The sequence below is a fragment of the Pelophylax lessonae genome (genome assembly GCF_965119305.1).
Source record: "Pelophylax lessonae genome assembly, chromosome: 1".
NCBI classification, from domain to species: Eukaryota; Metazoa; Chordata; class Amphibia; order Anura; family Ranidae; genus Pelophylax; species Pelophylax lessonae.
The window spans coordinates 227442639-227457173 of NC_138768.1; the positions used below are offsets into that span (position 1 = coordinate 227442639).

Here is a 14535-nt window from a genome sequence, read left to right on the forward strand (position 1 = left end):
ACAGTAATAGTCACCTGCGCACACAGATATCCCCCTAAAATAGCTAAAACGAAAAACAAACTAAAAACTACTTCCAAAAATAGTCAATATCAATAGCTTTGATATTAATTAGTTTTTTGGGTTCATTGAGAACATGGTTGTCGTTCAATAATAAAATTAATCCTCAAAAATACTCATTTGCCTAATAATTCTGCACTCCCTGTATATATGTATGTGTGTGTGTGTGTATATATATATATATATATATATATATATATATATATATATATATATATATATATATATATATATATACATACACAGTGGGTACGGAAAGTATTCAGACCCCCTTACATTTTTCACTCTTTGTTATATTGCAGCCATTTGCTAAAATCATTTAAGTTCATTCTTCTTCCTCATGAATGTACACATAGCACCCCATACTGACAGAAAAACACAGAATTGTTGACATTGTTGCAGATTTATTAAAAAAGAAAAACTGAAATATCACATGGTCCTAAGTATTCAGACCCTTTTCTGTGACACTCCTATATTTAACTCAGGTGCTTTCCATTTCTTCTGATCATCCTTGAGATGGTTCTACACCTTCATTTGAGTCCAGCTGTGTTTGATTATACTGATTGGACTTTATTAGGAAAGCCACACACACCTGTCTATATAAGACCTTCCAGATCACAATGCATGTCAGAGAAAATGATAATCATGAGGTCAAAGGAACTGCCTGAAGAGCTCAGAGACAGAATTGTGGCAAGGCACAGATCTGGCCAAGGTTACAAAAAGATTTCTGCTGCACTTAAGGTTCCTAAGAGCACAGTGGCCTCCATAATCCTCAAATGGAAGACGTTTGGGACGACCAGAACCCTTCCTAGAGCTGGCCGTCCGGCCAAACTGAGCTATCGGGGGAGAAGAGCCTTGGTGAGAGAGGTAAAGAAGAACCCAAAGATCACTGTGGCTGAGCTCCAGAGATGCAGTCAGGAGATGGGAGAAAGTTGTAGAAAGTCAACCATCACTGCAGCCTTCCACCAGTCGGGGCTTTATGGCAGAGTGGCCCGACGGAAGCCTCTCCTCAGTGTAAGACACATGAAAGCCCGCATGGAGTTTGCTAAAAAAACACCTGAAGGACTCCAAGATGGTGAGAAATAAGATTCTCTGGTCTGATGAGACCAAAATAGAACTTTTTGGCCTTAATTCTAAGTGGTATGTGTGGAGAAAACCAGGCACTGCTCATCACCTGTCCAATACAGTCCCAACAGTGAAGCATGGTGGTGGCAGCATCATGCTGTGGGGGTGTTTTTCAGCTGCAGGGACAGGACGACTGGTTGCAATCGAGGGAAAGATGAATGCGGCCAAGTACAGGGATATCCTGGACAAAAACCTTCTCCAGAGTGCTCTGGACCTCAGACTGGGCCGAAGGTTTACCTTCCAACAAGACAATGACCCTAAGCACACAGCTAAAATAACGAAGGAGTGGCTTCACAACAACTCCGTGACTGTTCTTGAATGGCCCAGCCAGAGCCCTGACTTAAACCCAATTGAGCATCTCTGGAGAGACCTAAAAATGGCTGTCCACCAACGTTTACCATCCAACCTGACAGAACTGGAGAGGATCTGCAAGGAGGAATGGCAGAGGATCCCCAAATCCAGGTGTGAAAGACTTGTTGCATCTTTCCCAAAAAGAATCCTGGCTGTATTAGATCAAAAGGGGGCTTCTACTAAATACTGAGCAAAGGGTCTGAATACTTAGGACCATGTGATATTTCAGTTTTTCTTTTTTTAAAAATCTGCAACAATGTCAACAATTCTGTGTTTTTCTGTCAGTATGGGGTGCTATGTGTACATTCATGAGGAAGACGAATGAACTTAAATGATTTTAGCAAATGGCTGCAATATAACAAAGAGTGAAAAATTTAAGGGGGTCTGAATACTTTCCGTACCCACTGTATATATATAATTTCTCTCCTTTACACCACTGGGGCCCAACCTTCAGCTTGAGGGTCAAAATGTGGTCCTTTGGAACTTGAAGTGCATCCCTTTACAGACCCCAGACGTTGGAGCACTGCCTTGCAAATAGGCTGTAATGACTGATCTCCTACAGTCTCATGCGGCAGGTTTCCAGTTTGCAATAAAAACTGTCTGCAGTATGTGTGTGTGTGTGTGTGTGTGTGTGTGTGTGTGTGTGTGTGTGTGTATATACCAGCAGGTGACATGGCTCCTCAAATCATCACTGACTGTGGAAACTTCACACTGGACCTCATGCAACTTGGATTCTGTGCCTCTCCACTCTTCCTCCAGACTCTGGGACCTTGATTTCTAAATGAAATGCAATATTATCCACGGTCTGTGATGATTTGGGGAGCCATGTCATCTGCTGGTGTTGGTCCACTGTGTTTTATCAAGTCAGCACAGCCCTCTACCAGAAAATTCTAGAGCATTTCATGCTTCCCTCTGCTGACCAGCTTTATGGAGATGCAGATTTAATTTGCCAGCAGGACTTGGCTCCTGTCCACACTGCCAAAAGTACCAATACCTGGTTTAATGATCATGGTATCACTGTGCTTGATTGGCCAGGAAACTCACCTGACCTAAACCTCCTAGAGAACCTAGACCCAACAATGCAGAGGAACTGAAAGCCGCTATCAAAGAAACCTGGGATTCCATAAGACCTCAGCAGTGCCACAGGCTGCCACATCGCAATGATGCAGTAAATTTTGCAAAAGGAGCCCCGACCAAGTATTGAGTGTATACTATACTATGCATGGACATACTTTTCAGTAAGCCGACATTTCTGTATTAAAAATCCTTTTTTTTTTTTTTTTTTTTTTATTGGTCTTCTATAATCTAATTTTCTGAGATGCAGAATTGTGGGAGTGCACTAGCTGTAATTCATAATCGTCTAAATAAGATAAAGAAATTTCTTGAAATCTATCACTCTGTGTGAGAAACTTCTGTTTTTTTCCCTGTTAGTGAGATTCACCCTCTCTAGTGATTCCATTTACAGTTTATTAAAGAAGGTAAAAGAAAATCCAACCCAAACCCAATTTTGAGTTGTCACCAGAACAGGAGCGGAGGAGAAATCTTCCAATGGGTACACTAGTTTTGGTGACAACCAGGGATCCCCTCACTTTGGAGGGATTTTCTCCTACTTCCTGTTTTAAATATGGGACACAAAATGGCAAAAAAAAACCCTGTCAGGGCTTATAACCCTCCAAAAATGAAAAAAAAAGTTTTGCCTTTAGGTCTACTTTAATGGTTTGTTTACTGAATTGTAATTTTATGAATAGGCTGCTCCCTTTATGTTGACATTAGACAAAATAGCTGCATGTGTCTGGTTGGTTAGTTTATTAAGAACTTACAATTCTGAGCTGCACCAGTCCAGCTCAGTCCCACTTGGGTATGGGGAGTACTTAGAATAAGATTAGTAGTCTACAGAAGAAAGCTAAGATTGTTTGCAGTTCACAGAAAATTACAAGGACTCAACATTTCTGTCAAAATCAATAGTTCTTTTCTGTACTTGCTGAAAATGTTCTGAAAAGTGAAAACCAATGCAGCTGCGTTATCTCAGGAATGGTAAACTGCAATATATTTGCATACACGCCACCCTAACCCTGTTAGGGTCCATGTACACGGGACGCTGGAAATGGCCGTTTAGGAGCAGTTGGGCGTTTTTTTCAGAAGCCCCTGAACGCAGCTCCATGTTATCTTATCTGTCCATGTACACATGGTCGTTTACAGTCATTTGCAGGCAGTTGCGTTCAGGGACTTTTTTTAGAACGCAATTATTTGCGTTCGAACGTGTGTTTCCCGGCGTTTCAAACGCAGAAACGCGGCCGAACGTGACTAAACGTGACTGAACGTGATGAACCTACGTTCAGCCACGTTATAAGTTTTTTTTCTTCCATTCAAAAATCAATGATTCCCTATGGGAGCCTATTGATTTGAATGGAAGTCGCACCGCAAGTCGGATCCAACTTGCGGCGCGATCTGCACTGTGAGAATCTTGAGGGGGAACTCCACGCCAAAAATGGGAAAAAAACTGCTTGGGGGTCCCCCCCAAGTTCCAAACCAGGCCCTTCGGGTCCGGTATGGAATTTGAGGGTAGCCCCACGCCGAAAAAACGGCGTGGGGTCCCCCCAAAATACATACCAGACCCTTATCCGAGCATGCAGCCCGGCGGGCCAGGAAAGGGGAGGGGATGAGCGAGCGGCCCCACCCCCCCTGGACCACACCAGGCCACATGCCCTCAACATGGGGGGGTGTTGGTGCTTTGGTGCAGGGGGAGCTCTGCACCCCCCACCTCAAAGCACCTTGCCCCCATGTTGATGAGGACAAGGGCCTCATCCCCACAACCCTGGCCGGTGGTTGTGGGGGTCTGCGGGCAGGGGGCTCATCGGAATCTGGAAGCCCCCTTTAACAAGGGGGCCCCCCAGATCCCGGACCCCCTCCCTATGTGAATGGGTATGGGGTACACTGTACCCCTACTCATTCACCACATAAAAGGCAGTGTATGGAAATAACGACAGGAGACGTTTTTGGAAAGTTTATTAAAAATCTTCATCCTGCTCTTCTTGTCTTCTCCTCTCCGGGGTCTTCTGCTCTTTTGCTGTCCGCTCTTCTTGTGTTCTCCTCTCCGGGGTCTTCTGCTCTTTTGCTGTCCGCTCTTCTTGTGTTCTCCTCTCCGGGGTCTTCTGCTGTCCTCTCTTCTTTTCTTCTCCTCTCCAGTCTTCTGCTCTTTTGCTGTCGGCTCTTCTTCTTCCTCTGGTCCTCCTCCGACGACGTCTCCGGTGATTATGCCGCTCTCCGGTCTCTGCAGCTTATTATATAGCCATTAGGGGCGTGGCCCCCGATGACGTCATCGAGAGGCCCGCCCCCTCGTGTCACAGATGACGGCATCTGTGACATGAGGGGGCGGGGCCTCCCAATGATGTCATCGGGGCCACGCCCCTAATGGCTATATAATAAGCTGCAGAGACCGGAGACCGGCATAATCACCGGAGACGTCGTCGGAGGAGGACCGGAGGAAGAAGAGGAGCCGACAGCAAAAGAGCAGAAGACAGGAGAGGAGAAGAAAAGAAGAGAGGACAGCAGAAGAGCTGACAGCAAAAGAGCAGAAGACCCCGGAGAGGAGAACGCAAGAAGAGCGGACAGCAAAAGAGCAGAAGACCCCGGAGAGGAGAAGACAAGAAGAGCCGGATGAAGATTTTTAATAAACTTTACAAAACGTCTCCTGTCGTTCTTTCCATACACTGCCTTTTATGTGGTGAATGAGTAGGGGTACAGTGTACCCAATACCCATTCACATAGGGAGGGGGTCCGGGATCTGGGGGGCCCCCTTGTTAAAGGGGGCTTCCAGATTCCGATGAGCCCCCTGCCCGCAGACCCCCACAACCACCGGCCAGGGTTGTGGGGATGAGGCCCTTGTCCTCATCAACATGGGGGCAAGGTGCTTTGAGGTGGGGGGTGCAGAGCTCCCCCTGCCCCAAAGCACCAACACCCCCCCCATGTTGAGGGCATGTGGCCTGGTGTGGTCCAGGGGAGGTGGGGTCGCTCGCTCGTCCCCTCCCCTTTCCTGGCCTGCCGGGCTGCATGCTCGGATAAGGGTCTGGTATGTATTTTGGGGGGGACCCCACGCCGTTTTTCGGCGTGGGGCTACCCTCAAATTCCATACCGGACCTGAAGGGCCTGGTTTGGAACTTGGGGGGGACCCCCAAGCAGTTTTTTTCCCATTTTTGGCGTGGAGTTCCCCCTCAAGATTCTCACAGTGCAGGTCGCGCCGCAAGTCGGATCTGACTTGCGGTGCGACTTCCATTCAAATCAATAGGCTCCCATAGGGAACCATTGATTTTGAATGGAGGCAGAAAAACGCTGCTAAAAGCAACGTGGCCAAACGTGCAATAACGCAAATGGAAAAAGCTACTGAAAGCACGTTTAACAGCTGCTTTTTCCCGGCGTCAGAAATAGCTTTGCAGGACGTTTTTTCTAACGTCCCGTGTACATGGAGCCTTAGATGCTGATTTGGATTCTGAATATTTAAGGTAAATTGAGTTTTCTTTCTGAATTGCAGGGGTAATGGGGATCAAATTGCTGCAGCTATGAAATTCGTTACAAATTTAGGCTTTACATCTAGGCTTTTCTTGTTTTTAAAAAAAAAATTAAATCTTTTGCTTTTGAAACCTATGAATAAGTCTGGTCTCCCTCCTTGTTCCCAGGAATGGATATTTATGGTTATCTACTAGCTCGAGAAGGGCGGCTGGAGGATGTAGAGAATCTTGGCTGCCGATTATTCAACATATCTGATCAGCATGCAGAGCCATGGGTGGTGTCCGGGTAAGTACAATGTGCATTCTGTGCTCCAGATAAGCATTGCTCAGACGCAACTACTCTGCTTGAGACTCTGAAATCTGCTGGTATTACATGAAATATGGAGATTAAAATGCAGCACTTCATATTGCTGGTTTCTTCTGAGTATTCTTAGCCATGTGATGATTGTGACTTTCCAGATGATTATATACAAAGGATCCTCGAAATAAAGTAAATCGCTGGCACCTGAGCATTGTGGTGCACTACAACGCAATTGTATTGGGTTCCCATTCAAACGAAGTGACACTGCAAAACACAGAAGTGTTTATCGCACATTGCGGTACAACATGTTTTACTGCGCATTGCCACAATGCACAGATGTGCATAGTGCCTCAGTGTTTGGACTATTCTCCATGATCGCAAACTTCCCCTCAATTGTTATTTAAAAAACTGAGATTTAGGGCTGAAACTATCAAAATGATCGATTTCATAATTGATTAGAAAAATTGTCAACTATTTTTCATTATTGATTTAGTTGGCCTGCATACAGAATGCATGATTTGTTTACATATCAGGAAATACAGTGCAGCACACATGCAGTTCTGAACACTGTTCATACATGTCAGTATACACAGTGCAGCACACATAAAGCTCAGTACACCGTCAATACATGTCAGTAAGTGCCTGAGAACTGTATGTATGAGGAGCAATGCCTTGTGGGACATGTAGTTCCAGGCAATAGAAGAAACTCATTTAAAATTATTCTAAAGGAAGAAGTTCTTTTTTACATTTAATACATTTTATACATGAAAGTGGATGTAAACATTCACATATACCTAGTGAAGTGAACAGCTTCAGATGATACACAAGGATGAAACAAATCTCCCTACATAAGTTTTACATGTATATCTGCCGCCTTTCTTTTTCTACGTTCTTTAGATTGTGCAAGTGTTACAAATTGTTCTTCCTGCTTCAGCAGTTGAAGGGGAGCCAAGACATACAGTGTGTGTGAGCTGATTGGAGGAAAGGTACACCCCCTCCACATAGGCAGAGGAAGGAAGAAACTTGCAGAGCTGTGCTGTGGATAGACAAGCTCTCTGCTTATCTGTCTCTAAGTCCATTCCCCAACAAAAATTTCCAGCTGCATTTATCTCTTGTGTCAGAGAACTTCTCATACTGATAACAGAGGAACCAAGCAGCAGAAAAAGACATGAGACTTAGGGTTTTTGAGAGAGATAAGTAAACACTACAGATATGTGCCAAGGTCAAATTTCCTGAATGGGGTTTACAACCACTCTAAGGTAAAAAATGGCCCCTATGACCAGCTAGCCCCCCCCCCCCCGTATGCTATCCTGTTCCTAAATTTTCGGATCTAGTGCTGTTCCTGGGAGCAGCAACATTGCTCTCTCCCTCTTCACAGGACTCTGATGGAGCAGCGGGACCCTATGACTTTTACTGTCAATTACAATCTGTGAGGAGGGAACAGGGGCTGGGACTGAGACGCACTGTGTGGTAGTGCGGCTAGGGATCAAGCCTGCTTGAGTAGGATGGTTATAGGAGCATTCTGTAGGCAGGGTGAGCCGGAAGCATCAGCGGGGGGGACCCCAGAAGAGGAAGATCAGGGCAGCTCTGTGCAAAACCATTCCATAGAGCATATAAGTATGACAAGTTTTGTTTAAAAACAAAATCCAATTGGGCGTGGATTCCGCATGCTGGAGAGCGGACTTGTCTAGGCAGAGCTCTGGATGACACGCACGACATTCATCAGCCCGAGATGCCTTCCCAAACCCTGGGACACCGCTCTATGGCCAGTAGGAGATCAAGGAGGAAGTCTGCAGCAAACCCGCAGTCCACAGGCTTCATTAAAAAATTCCTGGCCGTCGAGCTGGAAGGCCGTGGAGATCCCGGCGGCCTACTCCGGTCATCCAGAGTAGCCGGCTCCTCCCCTGCGCCTGCGGCCTTGCCACGAGATAGCTCCCCGGCCTCTTCCTACTGCTCTGACAGCGGATGGGACCCAATCTCACCAGCAGGGTCTGACATGTGCTCACTCATTGGTAGCCTGAAGACAGAAATTGGTAGCCTGAAGACAGAAATCGCAGGTATGTTCAGGGGCCTGGAGAAATCCATTAAAAAGGAACTGACCGCAGTTAGAGCTGATATGTCCCATCTATTACATAGAATTGAGGACACTGAGAAACACCAAGACTCACAGGGAGAAGCCATTTAAGAGCTCCAGAAAACGGTCATAAAATTGGCGGTCGCACACGGCAGTACCCTCTACAAACGAGAGGATTTGGAAAATATGAACCGTCGCAATAACTTACGGATACGGGGGCTGCCTGAGGCCACTAGGGATGAGGACCTGGAGACCACGATTGGAGGCATTTAACACTCCATCCTGGGTAAGCAGGTGACTGACTCTTTAAGATTTGACAGGGTCCATCGGGCTATAAGGCCCCGTAACATTGCTTCCGAAATCCCTAGAGATGTCGTGTGCCGACTCCACTATTTGAAGATAAAAACGCTATTATGTCTAAATTGAGGGGCACCCCCTCTATAGACTTTGATGGTGCGACCCTACATAACTATCCGGATTTATCTAAAGACACGCTGGAACGCAGGAGAGCCCTAAGGCCCTTACTTGATTAACTACAATCTGACGGAGCTACCTATAGATGGGGATTCCCGGCGTGCCCCATCGCCACAAAAAACGGCTGCTCGTCCACCCTGAGCTTCCCGGAGGATCTCCCTTCTTTTTGTCGCGACCTCAACATGTCTGCTGTGGCCCTTCCTGGTTGGCATTAAAACATCCCTGTCCTGTCTTCCCTTTTTAGAAGCCAGCTGGCAAACATCCCCCTCAAAGAAGAAGCGTAGCTCTACATCCGGATCAACAGCAAGAAACTGCTGATGAGACTCCTAATCCTCTATCTGGTTTCAGATTTCCCTGAGGTTTATACCAGGCATTAGCATTTCAATTTTGCCCATGTCCCGGGCTGGAGTTTGGCATGACTGGCACTATACTTTACCTGTTACTGTTGTGTTTAGGCCACAGTTTCTGAGTACTTGGCCAATTATGCTTATTTTATTGTGGCTCTACGCCCCCCTCCTTCTGGGGTTGATGTGATTAAGTAGCCCTCTGTTTTCCCCGCACTGCAGGTTGACGCGTGCTGGTTGTGCTGTTTGGTCCCCTCTCCCCCACAGGGTACACGCCATGACAATATGTATTGTTGACTTCTCTCTCAAAAGACTCCTACGTGTTCTTTTACTGCGTCTTACACCTTTTTCTTTCCCCTTCATCCTTTTTTTTTTTTTCTCTTTCCTTATCTTCCCTTTTTCCTGTTTAACCCCTTGAATCATAGCTGGTGGTGGTTGTTTTACTGGTTGTTCTCTGCAAAGACTTGATGGCGACTCTAAACATTTTTTTCTATAATGTCAGGGGCCTAAATTTTGCGGCTAAGCGTCACCCAGTCCTTAGAGCTGAAAAGAGCAAACTGCTCTACAGTATAGCTGTCTTACAGGAAACGCATTTAACCTACCGCACTAACACTAACATTTTTTTCACCCTCCTTCCCTGTATGGTATTCTAGTCTCTCTGATACCAACAAGGCCAAAGGAGTGGCCATCGGGTTCAGTAGAAGTACGCCTTTCCATCTGGAAGATAGATTGTCAGAAGATAATGGCAGATATTTGTTCCTTAGAGGCTTCATAGGCCACACCCAATGTACTTTGGCAAACCTATACAGTCCTAATGTTAAGCAACCGCCTTCCTCTCACAAATACTTTTCAAACTCGCAGAATTCGCAAAAGGCGTTGTCATCCTAGTGGGCGACATCAATATGCCCGTGGACCCAATTTTAGACACCTCTCAGGGCCGCACCTCCATTCCCTATAAACGCCTTTCTTTTATTAAAAAGAGACTCCAAGATATGCAGATGATGGATGTCTGGAGATTGCTCCATCCCAAGTCCAAAGACTACTCTTACTTCTCGAGAACTCACAATTCTTACTGGAGAATAGATACTCCTTTTCAGGGTTCGTACTGTCATGAAAAACCTGGAAAAGTCATGGGATTTTAAAATGGCAATTTCCAGGCCTGGAAAAGTTTTGGAAAATAATTTAACCCCCAAAGTTTTGGAAAAGTCATGGAAATTTGTTTCACAATCACTGTATATTCGAACATGCAGAAAAGAGAGAAAGGCGCCACTCAGTGTAGCAGATGTAGCGTCCTTCTGGGTCTGCGGTGTTTCCATCCCTGAGGATGGCCAGCAGCCGGGAGATGACACTAGGGGAGAACCAATCAGGGGACTTGAGACAGATCGAGGCAACAGCAAGTGCATACCTCACTGGAGGGCCGCACGAACGTGATGACGCGGGGGGTAACCGGTTTCGGAGCATGCGTGAGCCACTCCTTCTTCAAGGGTCTGAAGAAGGAGCGGTTCGCGCATATTCCGAAACCGGTTACCCCCCGCATCATCACGTTCGTGCGGCCCTCCAGTGAGGTATGCGCTTCGCCGCTGCCTCGTTCTGACGGAGTCCCCTGATTGGTTCTCCCCTAGTGTCATCTCCCGGCTGCTGGCCAGCCTCAGGGATGGAAACGCTGCGAACCCGGAAGGACGCAGAGCTATGAAGATAGACGCTTTCCTCCATGTAAGTTTTTTTAATATGTGTCAATAAAATGATTTACATCTGCTACACTGAGTGGCACCTTTCTCTCTTTTCTGCCTGTTTGTGGGACTGTTGCTTTGGCCTAACAAAGAGCTGCCCTTGATGTAAGCGCCGTATTTGTGCATCTGTGCTATCCATACCGGTCCGGCTGCACCTTATCCATCATGACTGCCTGAACTGAAGCTTTATCCCCAAGTAGGAGCACCCATCAAATCTTTTTCTTTCTCCAGTATATTCGGATATAATTGATAATATTAGTTAAATTACAATAGTTACATAGACATTTCATGAAACATTACTTGAAGTCATGGAATTTTATTGGTAAAAATGTGTATGAACCCTGTCTTTTCCTTAGCCATCACCATCTCCCTCTTCTGCGCACGGCCTCTATAGGAGTAGCGACCCTATCTGATCATGTGCCAGTGTCTTTAACATTATCCTTCCCTTTTCTACCTCCTCGCGTCAATACCTGGAAACTAAACGACTCTCTTCTCTCTGATGCCGTGGAAGTGGAAAAATTATCCACTACTTTAAAGCATTATTTTCAAGATAACTGCTCTGTGGACACGGGCCCCGCATTGCTGTGGGCGGTCCATAAAGCCACAATGAGAGGGAGTTTGATCGAGACTGGTGCACGGAGGAAGAGGGAATATAGACAACTTTTAAACACTGCTATTAGACAAGTTACTGATTTGGAAAAGGCGCATAAGCTGTCCTTGCATGGCTCCCTCCTGGAGGAACTTACGCGAAAGAGGGAGGAACTTAGAACTTTGTTGATCTGGATCTTTAAAGACGCACACATGTTGTCTATCAGAAATTTTATGAGTGGGGGGATAAACCCGTCAGGCTACGTGACCGATCTATCCAAGCTAAAAAGATGGCCTCATTTATACCTAAAATTAAGGCAATCACTTGAGCTGGCTTACTCCTCCCCGCAGATTGCTAAAACCTTTAGAGAGTTCTATGCCCAACTCTACAATGTACAGGGAGACCTCAACGCATTTCCCATTGGCGACAAACGTAAACGCATTTGTGACTATCTTAAACAGGCTGATCTGCCAAGATTGCCCAGGAGTCTTCTTGGGAAGTTAGTGTCTGAATTCACAATAGAAGAATTCCGTGTGGCTTTGCAATCAATGTTTCTGGAGAAAGCTCCTGGTCCTGACGGCTACATGGTCCTCTATTACAAGACATTTAGTGACCTATTATTACCTCACCCGATGGCTTATGCTAACTCTATTAACACACAAGACAGCCTTCGCCCAAAATCGCTTTCAGCCCACATTTCGGTAATACCCAAAACCGGTAATGACCCATCGTGTTGCACTAGTTACCCCCTTATCTCCCTTCTCAATGTAGACGTAAAATTATTTACCAAAGTAAGGGCCACCAGATTAATGCCCCTTATCCCCAAATGGATCACCACTGACCAGACCGGTTTTGTGAATGGCAGGGAAGCAAGGGACGACGCCCTTCGCACTATTTCCCTCATTCACTGGGTTTGATCCCAATCCCAGCCCACCCTCCACCTATCCACTGATGCCGAAAAGGCATTTGACAGGGTGGACTGAGAATATTTGTTGACAACCCTTTGTTTCTTATGACTAGGACCCAGACTGTTAGCTTGTATCTCCTCTCTTTATTCCAATCCGTCGGCCCGAATTCCTGTTAATAGCATACTTAGTGAATCATTCACACTTCATAATGGTACTAGACAAGGCTGTCCGCTTTCTCCCATTGTTTTTGCCTTAGCCTTAGAACCCTTCAGAAATAATGTCAACATCCATGGTGTAAATATAGGCCCCACGACTCCTAAATATGCCGCGTATGCGGACGACATAACCTTATGGCGGAACTCTCAACCTATCACTCTCTCCAATTTTAAAATTAACCTTTCAAAATCGGAGATCCTTAAAATCAACATCTCAAGCTCTATCTCCCGAAATTTGAAGCCTGCCTTCCCTTTTTGCTGGCAAAAGGGCAGTATAAAATACTTAGGCATCCACCTTACCCCCTTAGTTATTCACACACAATTATGTGCCTTTACTAAATAACTTTAAATCTGATATGAACAAGTGGTCATCTAACTCACACTCGTGGTTTGGTAAGATAAGCATTGTAAAGATGAGTGTGCTCCCACGTATCCTATTCCTAATCCAGATGCTACCTATGGGTGCTACTACGCAGTTCCTCTCCATATTGCAAGCCATAATTTCTCGTTTTATATGAAAAGGTAGGAAACCGAGAGTCTCCAGGACTGTGCTGTTTAGACCCAAATCTCTTGGAGGACTGGCTCTTCCAAATCTTAAAGCGTACTACCATGCAATAGCCAGTCCAGGATCTCTGATTGGAAAGGTGTGAGTGATGCCAAACTTTGGGTGGGTTTAGAATCTGCCTTAAGTGCTACTGATTTAGCAATTATTCCCTGGCTCCTGAGATCATCTAGAAATTTGGCTGCTACAACCTCACCTCTTATGATTTCTACCTTGAACATCTGGAATTCTGTGCATACACGTCTTTCATGGGACTATAACTCTCCTTTGATGCCACTGCTAGACCATAACTTCTTTCTTCCTGGTTCCATGGACCCTGGATTCAAACTCTGGAAAAAGGATGGGCGCTTACTACTGCATCACGTGATACACGACCAAAGGGTAAAACCCCTAAATGCTATTTTGGACTCGGAACCTGTTCCTTTTATGGACACATGGAGATATGCACAATTATCCGGACCCTACCGAGGCCAGTTCGTGATTTAAAATATTTTAACCCCAATCAAATCACTTCTTCACCGGAAAGAACCTCTGTTGATCGCTCCCCAAGATTCAACTTACCCGGCCTTTCTCCACAGGTGGGAGGAGGAGCGTGGCTCTATGCTAACCGATAACCAGAAGGATAAAATTCTGCTCCTGTCTTCATTCTCCACTAGAGCTACATAAGTCGACTACATACTCTTAACCAGATGGCACTATACACCAGTCAAACTAGACTCGATGTTTCCTTCTCAATCCCCTATGTGCTGGAGAAACTGTGGCCACTCAGTCTCTCACGCCCACATCTGGTGGTCGTGTCCACTTATCCAAACCTACTGGAAACGGATCCTGTTTTATACACACCAAATGACTGGTATTCACATACCTGAGGACCCCTGGCGGATACAATTCCATTGCTCTCACGAAGCAGCCAGCCAATATAAGCGTTCTATTATCCCACATCTTCTGAATGCAGCTAAGGCTCTCGTTCTCGCATGCTGGGGCCACCCAGAAACCCCCCCTATGTCCCAATGGATACGGGGTGTGGAATCCCTCTGTTCTCTGGAAGAATTGACATATCAATTCAAAGGTAAATCTCAGATTCACGCAGAAATATGGGCCTGCTGGTTCGATTTCAAGAGATCTGCCCTATATGGGGAATGCCTGATGGACTCCACCAACTCATTACAAGGAGTTTTTCTTCCTTTTTTTTCTTTTTTTTTTTTTTCTTTTTCTTATTCTTTTTTTTTTTTTCTTTCCTTTTATCTCCTTTTTGTTAAGAAAATAAGTCTTCTCAAAATATTAATCATGCTAGCTTTAT

At 45.6% G+C, this 14535-nt stretch overlaps 1 protein-coding gene across 1 annotated transcript in view; it reads left to right on the plus strand.

The window, feature by feature from the left end:
• Positions 1–14535, plus strand: part of ANAPC7 (anaphase promoting complex subunit 7) — an 88361-nt gene that overhangs the window by 50597 nt on the left and 23229 nt on the right. Inside the window, exon 7 of the mRNA XM_082243152.1 lies at positions 6207–6324. Within this exon, the coding sequence (XP_082099278.1) occupies positions 6207–6324 (118 nt within the window). The remainder of the gene's footprint in view (positions 1–6206; positions 6325–14535) is intronic.